Source organism: Heterodontus francisci, chromosome 1 (assembly GCF_036365525.1).
Source record: "Heterodontus francisci isolate sHetFra1 chromosome 1, sHetFra1.hap1, whole genome shotgun sequence".
Classification (NCBI taxonomy): domain Eukaryota; kingdom Metazoa; phylum Chordata; class Chondrichthyes; order Heterodontiformes; family Heterodontidae; genus Heterodontus; species Heterodontus francisci.
Window position 1 is genome coordinate 267,494,191 of NC_090371.1, and position 13,744 is coordinate 267,507,934.

General features: G+C 45.7%; 1 protein-coding gene across 4 annotated transcripts in view; it reads left to right on the forward strand.

Annotated features, from left to right (window-relative positions):
- Positions 1-13,744, forward strand: part of LOC137376222 (limbin-like) — a 211,705-nt gene that overhangs the window by 173,528 nt on the left and 24,433 nt on the right. For 3 of the 4 annotated variants that reach the window (XM_068044349.1, XM_068044367.1, XM_068044359.1), the window contains 2 exons: positions 7,951-8,138; positions 11,161-11,262. In XM_068044349.1, coding sequence (XP_067900450.1) covers positions 7,951-8,138; positions 11,161-11,262 — 290 coding nt within the window. The remainder of the gene's footprint in view (positions 1-7,950; positions 8,139-11,160; positions 11,263-13,744) is intronic. The other variant, XM_068044375.1, reaches the window with a different exon arrangement.

Below are 13,744 nucleotides of genomic sequence, written 5' to 3' on the forward strand. Positions count from 1 at the left end.
TATAACCATATTGTTATTTTGGCACAGGGAAATACCCTGGGCTGAAAATCTCCCACCTAGCATTTATCCAGTATTGACAGCTCTCTGCCAGTCACACCAGTAGATGATTTCCCTTTAACATGAAAGATTCGCAAAGTCAGAATTTGCACTGTGGTATGACTGGGGAAAAAGTATGACATCTCTTTGTAGTAAGATAGACAAAATTGTCTGTCAGTTAAGGGTATATTGTATGGGTTCAAAGAATCTTAGAATGATACAGCACAGAAGAGAGGCATTTTGGTCTATTTGTGCTTGTGCTGGATTGATCCATTGAATCTAATTAGACCTGACTGAATTCAGGGCTGCAAACTAGAACTAAGTTGACTTGCTAGTGTGTGGATTACTTCATTTTTGTTTATATGTAACTGACAAAATAAATCACCTCAACCTTCTTGCACCATTGGAGAGTTCTGGAAAATAACTCAAAACATGGCTATGCGCCAGTTGTATTTTGTCGCTCACCCAAGCACAATTAATTTTTGGCCGCATTTTTCTTATTTCCTCAACTTTGACTGTAGCACAGGTGCTGTGCAGAAGTGGCCAGCCAGTTCCTAGCAGGGTAGGATCATGTCCAATTTCCCCTGGCAGCAAACTGTCAAGTTAAAAATGCAAATGAGGCCCTTCAAATGACCGGACTGCGACTTGGCTTGGTTTTTAAACAGATTTATTCACAACTAGAAACTAAGAAAAGAATCAAGCAACTGTTTGAGTAAATGGAAGACATGCCAATGTCAATCACTTGGCTCTCCAACTGATTCTCTTCCGGAGAAAATGTCAGTCCAACATTTGACTGCAAAATTCCACAAGTCTGTGTTTTGTCCACTGACTTTATGTATGTATGTTAGCCCAGATTTTGCTGTAGCTGGGCACTTAACAGCATTTGCCATTTGTTAGACTTGTCCTAGCACATTTAGGTTCTTAAAGTTTTTGCATGGCAAGTAACTGAAAGTACGAGCTGATAATGTTGCAGCAAGGAACACTGACATCTAGGGCAAGCAACTGTGCATCTCCTTAACCAATCAGATCGAAGGATTGAGAAATTAACAGCTCAAGCACCGAGAACCCATCATAAATTAGAGTGGGTGAATTCAATGTCAAATCAGGTACAGAAAGAGAAGGAAAGAAAGATTGAATTAGGGGAGAGTAAAAAGAACCAGAAAGGACAAGTAAAAACATATTTAAAATTTAATTTTTCAGTTTATAATCGCTAACAATGATTAAAACCTGAAGGAATGACAGTCCACGCTTCTAACAGTTAATTTTTAGAGCCTGAAAGGTTGATTGGCAATACTTAACACACATCACATCTTTAAAAGGATACTTAGACTTAACTTTCTGTGACTGTGTTTAGTTTGTATCTACCACACAAGTACAGCAGCTTCTTGACATTCAGTGAAGGTCAATGGTGAGGCAGACAGTGAGATACTGGGGGCGGTTTTCGATGAATACTTTAGGCTGTCAAGAGGTGGGCAAGATGGAGTCATGAGCTGACATGTCAGTTTAGCCATTTTGGTAAAGGAGTTGAAGGCAGTGCTAGTAACAGCTGCTCGGAGGAATGGTAAGCTGTTGATTGGTACTTAAAATACCTGCTAGTGCTCATTAAAGAGGCTGCACTGCATTCTAGCGGGTAGCACTTCAACTAACACCCTCGTCGAACAGCAACCAGCTATTTGGGAGCTGCTTATTTTTGCTTTTAAGCACTACTTAAAAGGATACTCATCATTTCATGGTTATTGCTGCTGGAGCTGTGAAGAAAACCTCTGAAACAAATTGGAGACTTTCTGGACATTTTGCCGAGACTTCACTGACACTCAAGCAACGTTTATCCCAGAAATTATCTGAGGACTTCATCTACAAAGAGTACGTGCTGTGTTACTCCACCTTATTGGACAGCTTTTAGGGGGTCACCATATGAAAGGTAGTGCTTCACCATAGGTGTCTTGCAAGGAGTCCCCCGCAGGACTGGCTGAGGGATGAGAGGAGGACATTAGGCCAGGCACAGCAGCACCACCTGAGAGGGAGAAGAGGTGAAGTGTTGTCCTTCCCATCCCGCCATTGGCATAGGACGTCCCTCCCCCTCTACACCTCTCTCATCAAGACCTGCAATGCTGCATCCAAGAACTTGTGCACCCTTTCCCTTGGTCCCTGAGCCATCCTGCAGTATGTCGGTGTGTGCTAGTCAGAGCACTGCACACTTTCAGTGGAAGTGGGTGCAAGGAGCCCCCATTTACTGCTCCATGAAAATTAAGTCTAATTAACATTTGAGTGCTAAATCTGCAGGTTTCTGGTTAGTGATTTAAGATAAGTTCAAATTATGATAATCAGCAATTAGAACCAAAATTGTATGCTACATCTGGACTTTCAAACAGCCATATTTAATTGGCATTGCAACCATTTAGAGCTGAATTTAGTGACCCCCATCGCAGGTCCTGGCAGTGGACCTGGAAGTGGGTGCCATCGCTGCCTGTGACGTGTGCGGCTGGCCGACTGCGATCATATGGTGTATGGCAACTTACCATAATGGAGGCGCGGAGCCAATCCAATCATGCAGCGACGGTGGGCTGCGAGTGGTTGATTGCAGTGTCAGATGACTCTAATGCACGTGCTGGCACCATATTTAAAGCGCTGCCAGCCCTGCTTGTATTGCTGCCTTTCAGTGAGACAGTGGATTAGCTGGAGGTTTTGGAACTCGTGGACCTAGCCCCCCCCCCCCCCCCCCACCTGTACAAGGATTTTTTTTTATTCGTTCATGGGATGTGGGCGTCACTGGCCAGGCCATCATTTATTGCCCATCCCTAATTGCCCTTGAGAAGGTGGTGGTGAGCTGCCTTCTTGAACCGCTGCAGTCCATGTGAGGTAGGTACACCCACAGTGCTGTTAGGAAGGGAGTTCCAGGATTTTGACCCAGCGACAGTGAAGGAACAGCGATATAGTTCCAAGTCAGGATGGTGTGTGACTTGGATGGGAACTTGCAGGTGGTGGTGGTCCCATGCATCTGCTGCTCTTGTCCTTCTAGGTGGTAGAGGTTGTGGGTTTGGAAGGTGCTGTCTGAGGAGCCTTGGTGCGTTGCTGCAGTGCATCTTGTAGATGGTACACACTGCTGCCACTGTGCGTCGGTGGTGGAAGGAATGAATGTTTGTAGATGGTGTGCCAATCAAGCGGGTTGCTTTGTTCTGGATGGTGTCGAGCTTCTTGAGTGTTGTTGGAGCTGCACCCATCCAGGCAAGTGGACAGTATTCTATCACGCTCCTGACTTGTGCCTTGTAGATGGTGGACAGGCTTTGGGGAGTCAGGAGGTGAGTTACTCGCCGCAGGATTCGTAGCCACAGTATTTATATGGCTACACCAGTTCAGTTTCTGGTCAATGGTAGCCCCTAAGATGTTGATAGTGGGGGATTCAGCGATGGTAATGCCATTGAATGTCAAGGGGAGATGGTTAGATTCTCTCTTGTTGGAGATGGTCATTGCCTGGCACTTGTGTGGCGCAAATGTTACTTGCCATTTATCAGCCCAAGCCTGGATATTGTCCAGGTCTTGCTGCATTTCTACACTGACTGCTTCAGTATTTGAGGAGTCGCGAATGGTGCTGAACATTGTGAATTATCTGTGAACATCCCCACTTCTGACCTAATGATAGAAGGAAGGTCATTGATGAAGCAGCTGTAGATGGTTGGGCCGAGGACTCTACCCTGAGGCACTCCTGCAGTGATGTCCTGGAGCTCAGATGTTTGACCTCCAACAACCACAACCATCTTCCTTTGCGCTAGGTATGACTCCAACCAGCAGACAGTTTCCCCCCTGATTCCCATTGACCTCAATTTTGCTAGGGCCCCTTGATGCCATACTAGGTCACATGCTGCCTTGATGTCAGGGGCAGTCACTCTCACCTCACTTCTCGAGTTCAGCCCTTTTGTCCATGTTTGAACCAAGGCTGTAATGGGGTCAGGAGCTGAGTCGCCCTGGCGGAACCCAAACTGAGCATCACTGAGCAGGTTATTGCTAAGCAAGTGCTGCTTGATGGCACTGTCAATGACACCTTCCATCACTTTATTGATGATTGAGAATAGAGTGATGGGGCGGTAATTGGCCGGGTTGGACTTGTCCTGTTTTTTGTGTACAGGACGTACCTGGGCAATTTTCCACATTGCCAGGTAAATGCCAGTGTTGTAGCTATACTGGAACAGCTTGGCTAGGGGTGTGGCAAGTTCTGGAGCACAGGTCTTCAGTACTATTGCTGTAATATTGTTAGGACCCATAGCCTTTGCAGTCGTTTCTTGATATTACGTGGAGTGAATCGAACTGGCTGAAGTCTGGCATCTGTAATGCTGGGGACTTCAGGAGGAGGCCAAGATGGCTCATCAACTTGGCACTTCTGACTGAAGATTATTGCAAATGCTTCTGACTTATCTTTCACACTGATGTGCTGGGCTCGTGATGTACCGTCATTGGGATAGAGTGGGGATGGCCTAGCCCCATGGCTGGAGCAAGACACTGGGTTGGCCCACGCGTTAGTGATGCCTCCCTGGAGATTTCCTCCAGGCTGCAGAGGAAAGGTGGGAGGTCCTCTTTCGAAGGGATGGCAAGAGATCTTATCGCCTGACCAAGCAAGCATGGATGGAGATGGCAGGGCAGGCTCAGGCCCATGATGGAGATGGCAGGGCAGGCTCAGGACCGTGATGGAGAGCGCAGGGGAGGCTCAGGTCTTTGATGGAGATCGCAGAGGAGGCGTGGGCCTGTTCAGTCACGCAACGAGGGTGAGTTGCAACGCGGTGATTGCAGTGGGTCCAGTGTCGGAAGAGAGTGAATGACCTCCTTTGTTCTGCCAAGGTGAGTCCTCTTTACCTCACTCCTCTCTGGGGCTTGCATGTGGTTACATGGGGAGATACTGACCACAAAGGCGCTGACATATTGGTTAGGCATCACCACATCATGGCAGAGGCACAGCTGCATCTTGGCGACAGGCCGCCTTCTTTCACAGCTCAGCCCCATTAACTCCCCTAAGAGCAGACATGGGGAGGAGCAATGTAGGAAATCCCATCAGAGATGAGGAGCTGCCACGAGAATAACTGCTCTTCCTACAAAGTCATACTTTCCACTTTCCACTAGCAAGACAAATGGGCCCACAACACTGGGGAGACATCGAGGACTTGTGAGGGCATCCCAGACCTTCATCCTCTGTCGACAGCTGAGGAGGCGGTACTGGAACTACGGAGGCCCAGGGCAGCCGGTCGATAGCAGATAGTGAGACATGAGTCTCAGCACAAGAGAGTGAGGATTGTGTGCATGTATCCTCCACCACTTCAAATAGGGTTGGCATGAGGAGATCTGAACAACCTAACCCACAAGTGTTTGTGTTTTCACAAGAGGCTAGTGCTGACACTGTGACAGGGGCATAGCCATCAACCTCTGAGGAGGAAGAGCAGTCAAAGGATGCACCATCACATTGTTCTCCTGCACCTTCCACCAGCACAGATACTTTCACCTCGGTGGGTCTGTGTTTTTGCTTAGATTCATGGCCACAAGCTGGTGACAGCACCACACACATACTCAAACAGCTGATGGAGGCTGTGACAGTCAGAGGACTATGGGTGGCCAGGCCCATGCTGAGCCCCAGGCTGATCACAAGCCACTGGTGTCAACAGCACAGGGCATGCTGGAGTTGCAGAGAGAGGTAAGGTAACATCTGGTGGAGCTGCCAGAGGCCATGAGCAGATGATGGAGTAGTCCATCCATGCCATGAGTGCTGCCATGTCTCAGGTGTGTGAGCGTATGGCTTCCTCCATCGAGGGGTTGGTGACCCTCATGGAAAGCCAGATCCCACAGATGTGTGCAGACCTGCACACCATCGTCTTGGCCCTGAGCTCAACTCAGCAATGGCAAAGCGAGAGAAGGACGAGGTCCCTGAAGTCTTCTCCAGCTCCTCGTCCTTCTCTGGACAGCAGGGAGGTTCAAGTGAACTTTGAAAGGGAGGAGGAAAGGCTGACCTCCACAGCTGGGAGCTCCCCTTAGGGCATTCTGAGTGTGGACACCGGCTCCTCAGCCTCTTCACCAGTGAGCGCAGCTCCAGTAACCGCGATGACTGAGGAGACCTGTGCAACAACTGCTCAGTCAGCTGGGGCCTTACAGCCCTCAGGCACCCAGAGGACGGATGCTGAAGTCATGGCAGGCCTAGGGGCAGCCTGATCAGCAGCCTGCCTCCAGCCCAGCTTATGGCACAGGGATCACACCTCTTGGAAGAACTTGTAAACGTATAAAGAAGAGCACCTAGATGCACTTGGGGATTCACGGCTGTATTACATCTGCCCTTTATAGTGCACTCGGCATTTTTGTAATAAATAGAGTTTACCTTCATGCCTGAATTGTGAGATGCTGCCATTAGCCTTGCTCCCTCAGTAGGCTACCAGTGTAGGCACAGGCCACGTTGGGTTAGTGCCTCAAATGTGCCAGGCACAGTGAAGTGAGTCTTTATTGAGTGCACTTTGAAGGCCATCATGGTGACAGGAATCAGGGAATCATTATGCAGTAGTGTCTGCTCATTATCCACCTCCACATCCTCCTCCTCAGATGTGGACTGGCGATCAACGATGTCCTCTTTATGCAAGTCCTCCCCTCTCTGCAGTGCTGGATTGTGCAAAGCACAGCATACCACCGCAATATGCAAGACCCCTACTGGGGCGTACTGCAGGGCTCCACCGGATCGATCGAGGCACTAGAATCTCATCTGCAGCAGCCCAATGGCCTGCTCAATAATCGCTCTGTTGGAGCTGTGGCAATTGTTGTACCCCTCCTCTGCTGCAGTGCGAAGGTTCTTCACAGGCTTGAGTAGCCATGTCTTCAATGGGTAGCCCTTGTCTCCAAAAATCCATCCCTGAAGGCGAGTGGGAGGGCTGAAAAGCTGTGGCACCCGGGACTGCTGAAGTATGTAGGCTTTGTGGCTGCTTCCCGGGAAGCGGGCACATACCTGCAGGAAATGTTGTCGGTGGTCGTAGACTATTTGAACGTTGATGGAATGGAAGCCCTTCCTGTTGAAGAAGGCAGCTGGTTGCACCTCAGTGCCACCACCTTTCAACGGCCGGGAATTAGAGGGCATGTGATCCCCACCCGCCATTGACTAAATTCCAAATCCCCTATTGAATGGCGATCACTTCAATGCAAATATATTACAACGAGCTGTTTAGCAATTTAAATTGCCATGTGGGGCGGCAACACCACCTTGGAGCTTTCTTGCTCTTGACAAAAATCCAGAACTGACGTCACAATGTCAGTTTTCCGGGTGAGCACGTCCGTCCTATTCTTTGGCCCCCCACACCTCCATTCCCGCTCCTACTGGCTTCACAAAATTCCACCCTTCGTATCTGTTTTCACGCTTTGGCCAAAATAACACCGTGGTTTTCAAGTTAATGGAAGAACAGCACATCTTGGACAGCAACTTTTGGATATCTGTGTTTAACTGTGCATCTGCCCCTCGCCTGATGTTGCTGTACCATTTACACATAAATGATGACCAGTACCATTAGTCTCACTGTTATTTTGACAGCAAAATTTTGCACAATTTATTTTTCAAGGGTTTGAATTTGGGATAAGATGATTGTGTTTGTAGGTGGGATTCTGTCAATGCAGCATTCCACTAAATAACTTGTTTTATTTTTGATCTAGAAGCACGCATCCATTCTACTGTCGTAAAATGATTATTATTGCTGTGTATTTGAGACATGCTCATCTTTGTTGAACATCCAGATTTAAAAAAAATATTTCCACAGTGTTGTAACATTTTGCACAAATCTGCATTTTGCAGTTGTGCACAGAGATTGAAAAATTTAGGCCGCTTTATATTTAATTTACACGCAATGCATTTCTTTCCATAATGCAAAGAGCAGCATTTTTCTTATAGACTTTTTCCCTTTATTATAGGAGATGAAGCTGGCAGCTTATCTCATACAGCGACTGAAGATACCGATGACTGTACTTCAGGCGCTGCTAAATTTGTTTCTTCCCAACGCTACTGAGAAAGAATTAACTCTGATTGTAAAAGGGATCTATCCTGAGAGAATTATTAGCAGTAAGATAAATGAGGATAAAACGGATGAGCAGAGAAAGAGGTAAGGGCTATTGATGGGGACAAGGCTAGTGGTTACTGGTGCTTGAAGCAAACTTCTTTGTAGCAACACGAATTTGCTGAAAAAGTTTTTTTCATATGCAGCAAAGTGCAATGACATCAATGCCATGGGTAGAGGAGGCAAGTAGAAACAGAGGGCAGTGAACATAAACAAAAACAAGAAATGCTGGAATCACTCAGCAGGTCTGGCAGCATCTGTGGAAAGAGAAGCAGAGTTAACGTTTCGGGTCAGTGACCCTTCTTCGGAACTGACAAATATTAGAAAAGTCACAGATTATAAGCAAGTGAGGTGGGGGTGGGGAAAGAGATAACAAAGGAGAAGGTGCAGATTGGACCAGGCCACATAGCTGACCAAAAGGTTACGGAGCAAAGGCAAAGAAAGCAATGAAGGTGAACAAGGTAAAAGAGACAAACGAAAATCCCGTCGGAGAGAAGAGCAGAACTTCTTCAAGGTAGGCATTCCTGGAAGAGAAGTGGCAGTGAATTAAACACTAAAATAAAAGCAAAATACTGCGGATGCTGGAAATCTGAAACAAAAACAAGAAATGCTGGAATCACTCAGCAGGTCTGGCAGCATCTGTGGAAAGAGAAGCAGAGTTAACGTTTCGGGTCAGTGACCCTTCTTCGGAACTGACAAAGAAAGAGAAGCAGAGTTAAGTTGACTTCAACAGAACATCAGATTTGAGCTTCGGTGGTTTATAAAGCATTCTCTTTTCCCCTTTTTTGTAACTGACTGAGGTGTCAGTATGAAACCTTCTTGCTCAGTGGCTGGTTTTGAGCTCAGTATTGCAGGTATTATGAGTTGTCCTTCATCTTGACCATGATCATGTTATCCTAGGGAGTCATTAGTAGGAAATTCAGATGCTGCTGCGTTTGAGCGAGACAACTTGTCATCTTTGCTCAAACCAGCTTGAGCTGTCAACCTGATACCAGTGAATTTTTGAAAGCAACCAAGTGAGATGTAGGATATTCATCCGACTGTGGGTCCAGAGGGTGGTTTTGCAAGATTTCAATCTGCATTTTTACAGTGAATTCTGACACCAATCTCCAAGCAACTGCTATGAAGGATCAGTTATTTATTTATAAATATTATATTTCTGTTACTTTCAAACCATTTTTTTGGAATCTGGTAGATAGGAGGATTCATTTGAAGTGAAGTTTCAATGCACAATTCCAATATTTGGTGTTTGGCTGATTGAAATTGATCCCTTAACTTAGTAATTTTTTTAATAGTGTGGGCTCCATGAGACTGATTAGGATTTTATTAATTTATTTTTCTACAGAGGAATTTGTTTTAAATTGCTTTTTCCAGACCTGTACATTCCTATCTTCTTCCCCCTTTTTTCTCCACCGTACATGATTGTTGGGCTGAAACCTGTTCCCGGGAAATCAGATGACATTTTATAACGACCTGTTGGAGAAAGCATGAGAGCTGTCTATTTGACTTGCTCTGGAAATCAACTGGAAGAAATCACAAATCAACAGCATTTAGAAAGAAATAGACCAAAGGGAGAGGGGAAGAAATAATGTGCACAAACGTGCATGCAAGAGAGAAAGTGAAATGATCTGTAAACTGCTTATATAAAAGCAATGTTGCAACAATGTAGCAGGTTAGGCAACATGGGGAGAGAAACAGAGTTAATATTTCAGGTCTATCTTCATACCGTTTGCCTTTGCTCCATGACCACCTGGTCAGTTATTCTCTGTGACCATATCCTTTCAACACCTTGCCTTTTGTTATCTCTTGCTCCACCCCCACTTTATTTGCTTAAAACCTATCACATTTCTAACCTTTGCCAGTTCTGGAGAAAGGGTCACTGACCTGAAACGTTAACTCTGCTTCTCTCTCCACAAATGCTGCCAGACCTGTTGAGTATTTCCAGCACTTTCTTGTTTTTATTTCAGATTTCCAGCATCTGCTGTATTTTGCTTTTATAACATTTCAGTTCGATGACTGACTGTTCATCAGAAGTGGAAAAGGTTAGAGATGCAAGAGGTTATAAGCAAGTACAGAGGCAGGGTAGGGGGAGGGAAGTAAAAAAAAAAGGGGGAGGTCTGTGATAAGGTGGAAGGCAGGAGAGATTAAATGTCAAAAGTGACGGTGAAGGCAAAAGGTGATAATGGGACAAGTAAAGAAATAAAAGATGGGCCAAACGGAGGTGTTAATCATTACCACAGCTGCCGTCTGAAACAAATATGGGCAGTAATTATGATATGAAATTTTTGAACTCAATATTGAGCCCTGAAGGCTGTAAAGTGCCTAATCAAAAGATAAGGTGCTGTTCATTCAGCTTACGTTGAGCTTCATTGGAACAGTGTTGGAGGCCAAAGACAGAGGTGTCAGAGCAGGAATGGGGCAGTGAATTAAAATGAAAAGCAACTGGAAGCACGGGGTCACACTTGTGGATTGAACGGAGATGTTCCACAAAGCAGTTACCCAATCTGCTTTTGGTTTCTCCAATGTAGAGGATGCTTAAATGATTAAAGTGCTATCAACGTGAAACAATAAGAAGCATAATAGGAAGAATTTAAGACCTTTACGAGGCACAGAGAATATGTGAATAGCTGAAGAAGTGGAAGAAGGCAGGAGAAATTGAATCAGGAAAATGGCAAAAGTGGAGCAGGTTCCACTAGATGGGGAGCCTGGGAAATATAAAAAGCCAGTTGATGCCAAGGATCCAGACTGCCCCATCGGTACACTGTTCCAAAGAAGGGTCCTCATCCCGTACACTTGTAAATATCTTTAATTTCTCTTGTCGCGTCTCCTGTTGTTTCATTTTAATTACTTCAACCATTTAAGTGTAATTTGCCAAGTTGCTTCTACATATCCTGAACTGTATAGTTTCTAAAATGCTCATTTATTTGAAGGTTCTCAAGTTCTAGAATTTGAAGTTTACAGTAAATAGTAGCAGCACATGATAATGATTGGCCTCTTAAGGGTAATACGTTGACCTCCTAGAGTTTCACCTATGTAACATGTTACTGCCTCCATCTACTTTTTGTAGGATACTTCGGGGATCAAAGAAGTCACTAGACTTAAAGCTGAAAAACAAGCTCATTGGCGAATACCTGGAGAACATACATACTCCCTGCAGGATGAAAGGAAGGTAATGGCTTTTTATGGTGCATGATCATTTCACCAACTTCCATTCAGAGGGTTAAAAATTAGATTGACGTAATAAAAAGATAAATGTAATTACTATTTCTTTTCATCTTAAAATTAGCTACTTTCAGTAAATATATTTGTTAGTGGCACTTACTATAAAATTGACTGCTTTTTTAAAAAAATGATTCCAATAGCTATGCTGATAGACCAGTCAGTAAAGGCACTACTTAATGTAGCTTTAAGCTGTGCACATTAGAATGTCCAAAGTTTGGTTCATAACATGTGGTGAGTTAGCTGTCATTGCTGTGAGTGGTGGTAGAAGTATTACAATTGGTTCCACCAGCCCTGAATTAGGGAGAGAAAGAAAACCAGAAAGGTTTGTGACTTGTAATCGTTAATAAGTGATTCCTGCTGGAGTGGGGTTTCTGGTGTTCACCTTTCATCGGGGCTGGAGGGAAAGACAAAACATGTTTTAATAAGGTTGGAAAATGCAAGAGGAAAAGGAGAGAGGGTGAAATCTAATAGAATTCGCAGTCACAGAGAGGAGGCACGTTAAATAAATGGCAAACTGCTTAATTGAAAATCATTTGAGGATATAAAAGAACATCAGTGAGATAATGAAATATAACAAAGGACAAAAGAATGTTCAAACGACACCAGAAAGGTTTATAAAATGAATCTGCAAATTTGCTTTTGGCAATAAAATAGTCATGCCAGTCATGGACGAGCTGGACGTACAGCCAACAAAATCGGAACTCAGTAATGCCATTGATTCTCTAGCCAGCGGAAAAGCCCCTGGGAAGGACGGCATTACCCCTGAAATAATCAAGAGTGCCAAGCCTGCTATACTTTCAGCACTCTACGAACTGCTTTGCCTATGCTGGGATGAGGGAGCAGTACCACAGGACATGCGCAATGCCAATATCATCACCCTGTATAAGAACAAGGGTGACCGCAACAACTACCGTGGAATCTCCCTGCTCAGCATAGTGGGGAAACTCTTCGCTCGAGTCGCTTTAAACAGGTTCCTGAAGCTGGCTGAGCATGTCTACTCTGAGGCACAGTGTGGTTTTCGAGCAGAGAGATCCACCATTGACATGCTGTTCTCCCTTCGCCAGCTACAGGAGAAATGCCACGAACAACAGATGCCCCGCTACGTTGCTTTCATTGATCTCACCAGAGCCTTTGACCTCGTCAGCAGACGTGGTCTCTTCAGACTACTAGAAAAAATCAAATGTCCACCAAAGCTACTAAGTATCATCACCTCATTCCATGACAATATGAAAGGCACAATTCAGCATAGCGACGCCTCATCAGACCCCTTTCCTATCCTGAATGGCGTGAAACAGGGCTGTGTTCTCGCACCTACATTGTTTGGGATCTTCTCACTGCTGCTCTCACATGCTTTCAAGTCTTCAGAAGAAGGAATTTTCCTCCACACAAGATCAGGTGGCAGGTTGTTCAACCTTTCCCGTCTAAGAGCGAAGACCAAAGTACAGAAAGTCCTCATCAGGGAACTCCTCTTTGCTGACGATGCTGCATTAACATCTCACACTGAAGAGTGTCTGCAGAGTCTCATTGACAGGATTGCGGCTGCCTGCAACGAATTTGGCCTAACCATCAGCCTCAAGAAAATGAACATCATGGGACAGGACGTCAGAAATGCTCCATCCATCAATATCGGCGACCACACTCTGGAAGTGGTTCAAGAATTCGCCTACCTAGGCTCAACTATCACCAGTAACCTATCTCTCGATGCAGAAATCAACAAGCACATGGGAAAGGCTTCCACTGCTATGTCCAGACTGGCCAAGAGAGTGTGGGAAAATGGTGCACCGACACGGAACACAAAAGTCCGAGTGTATCAAGCCTGTGTCCTCAGTACCTTGCCCTACGGCAGCGAGGCCTGGACAACGTATGTCCGCCAAGAGCAACGTCTCAATTCATTCCATCGTCGCTGCCTCCGGAGAATCCTTGGCATCAGGTGGCAGGACCGTATCTCCAACACAGAAGTCCTCGAGGTGACCAACATCCCCAGCATATACACCCTACTGAACCAGCGGCGCTTGAGATGGCTTGGCCATGTCAGCCGCATGGAAAATGGCAGGATCCCCAAGGACACATTGTACAGCGAGCTCGTCACTGGTATCAGACCCACCAGCCGTCCATGTCTCTGCTTTAAAGATGTCTGCAAATGCGACATGAAGTTCTGTGACATTGATCATAAGTCGTGGGAGTCAGTTGCCAGTGATCGCCAGAGCTGGCGGGCAGCCATAAAGACGGGGCTAAAGTGTGGCAAGTCGAAGACACTTAGCATTTGGCAGGAAAAAAGACAGAAGCGCAAGGGGAGAGCCAACTGTGTAACAGCCCCGACAACCAATTTTGTCTGCAGCACTTGTGGAAGAGCCTGTCACTCTAGAATTGGCCTTTACAGCCACTCCAGGCGCTGCTCCACAAACCACTGACCACCTCCAGGCGCTTAC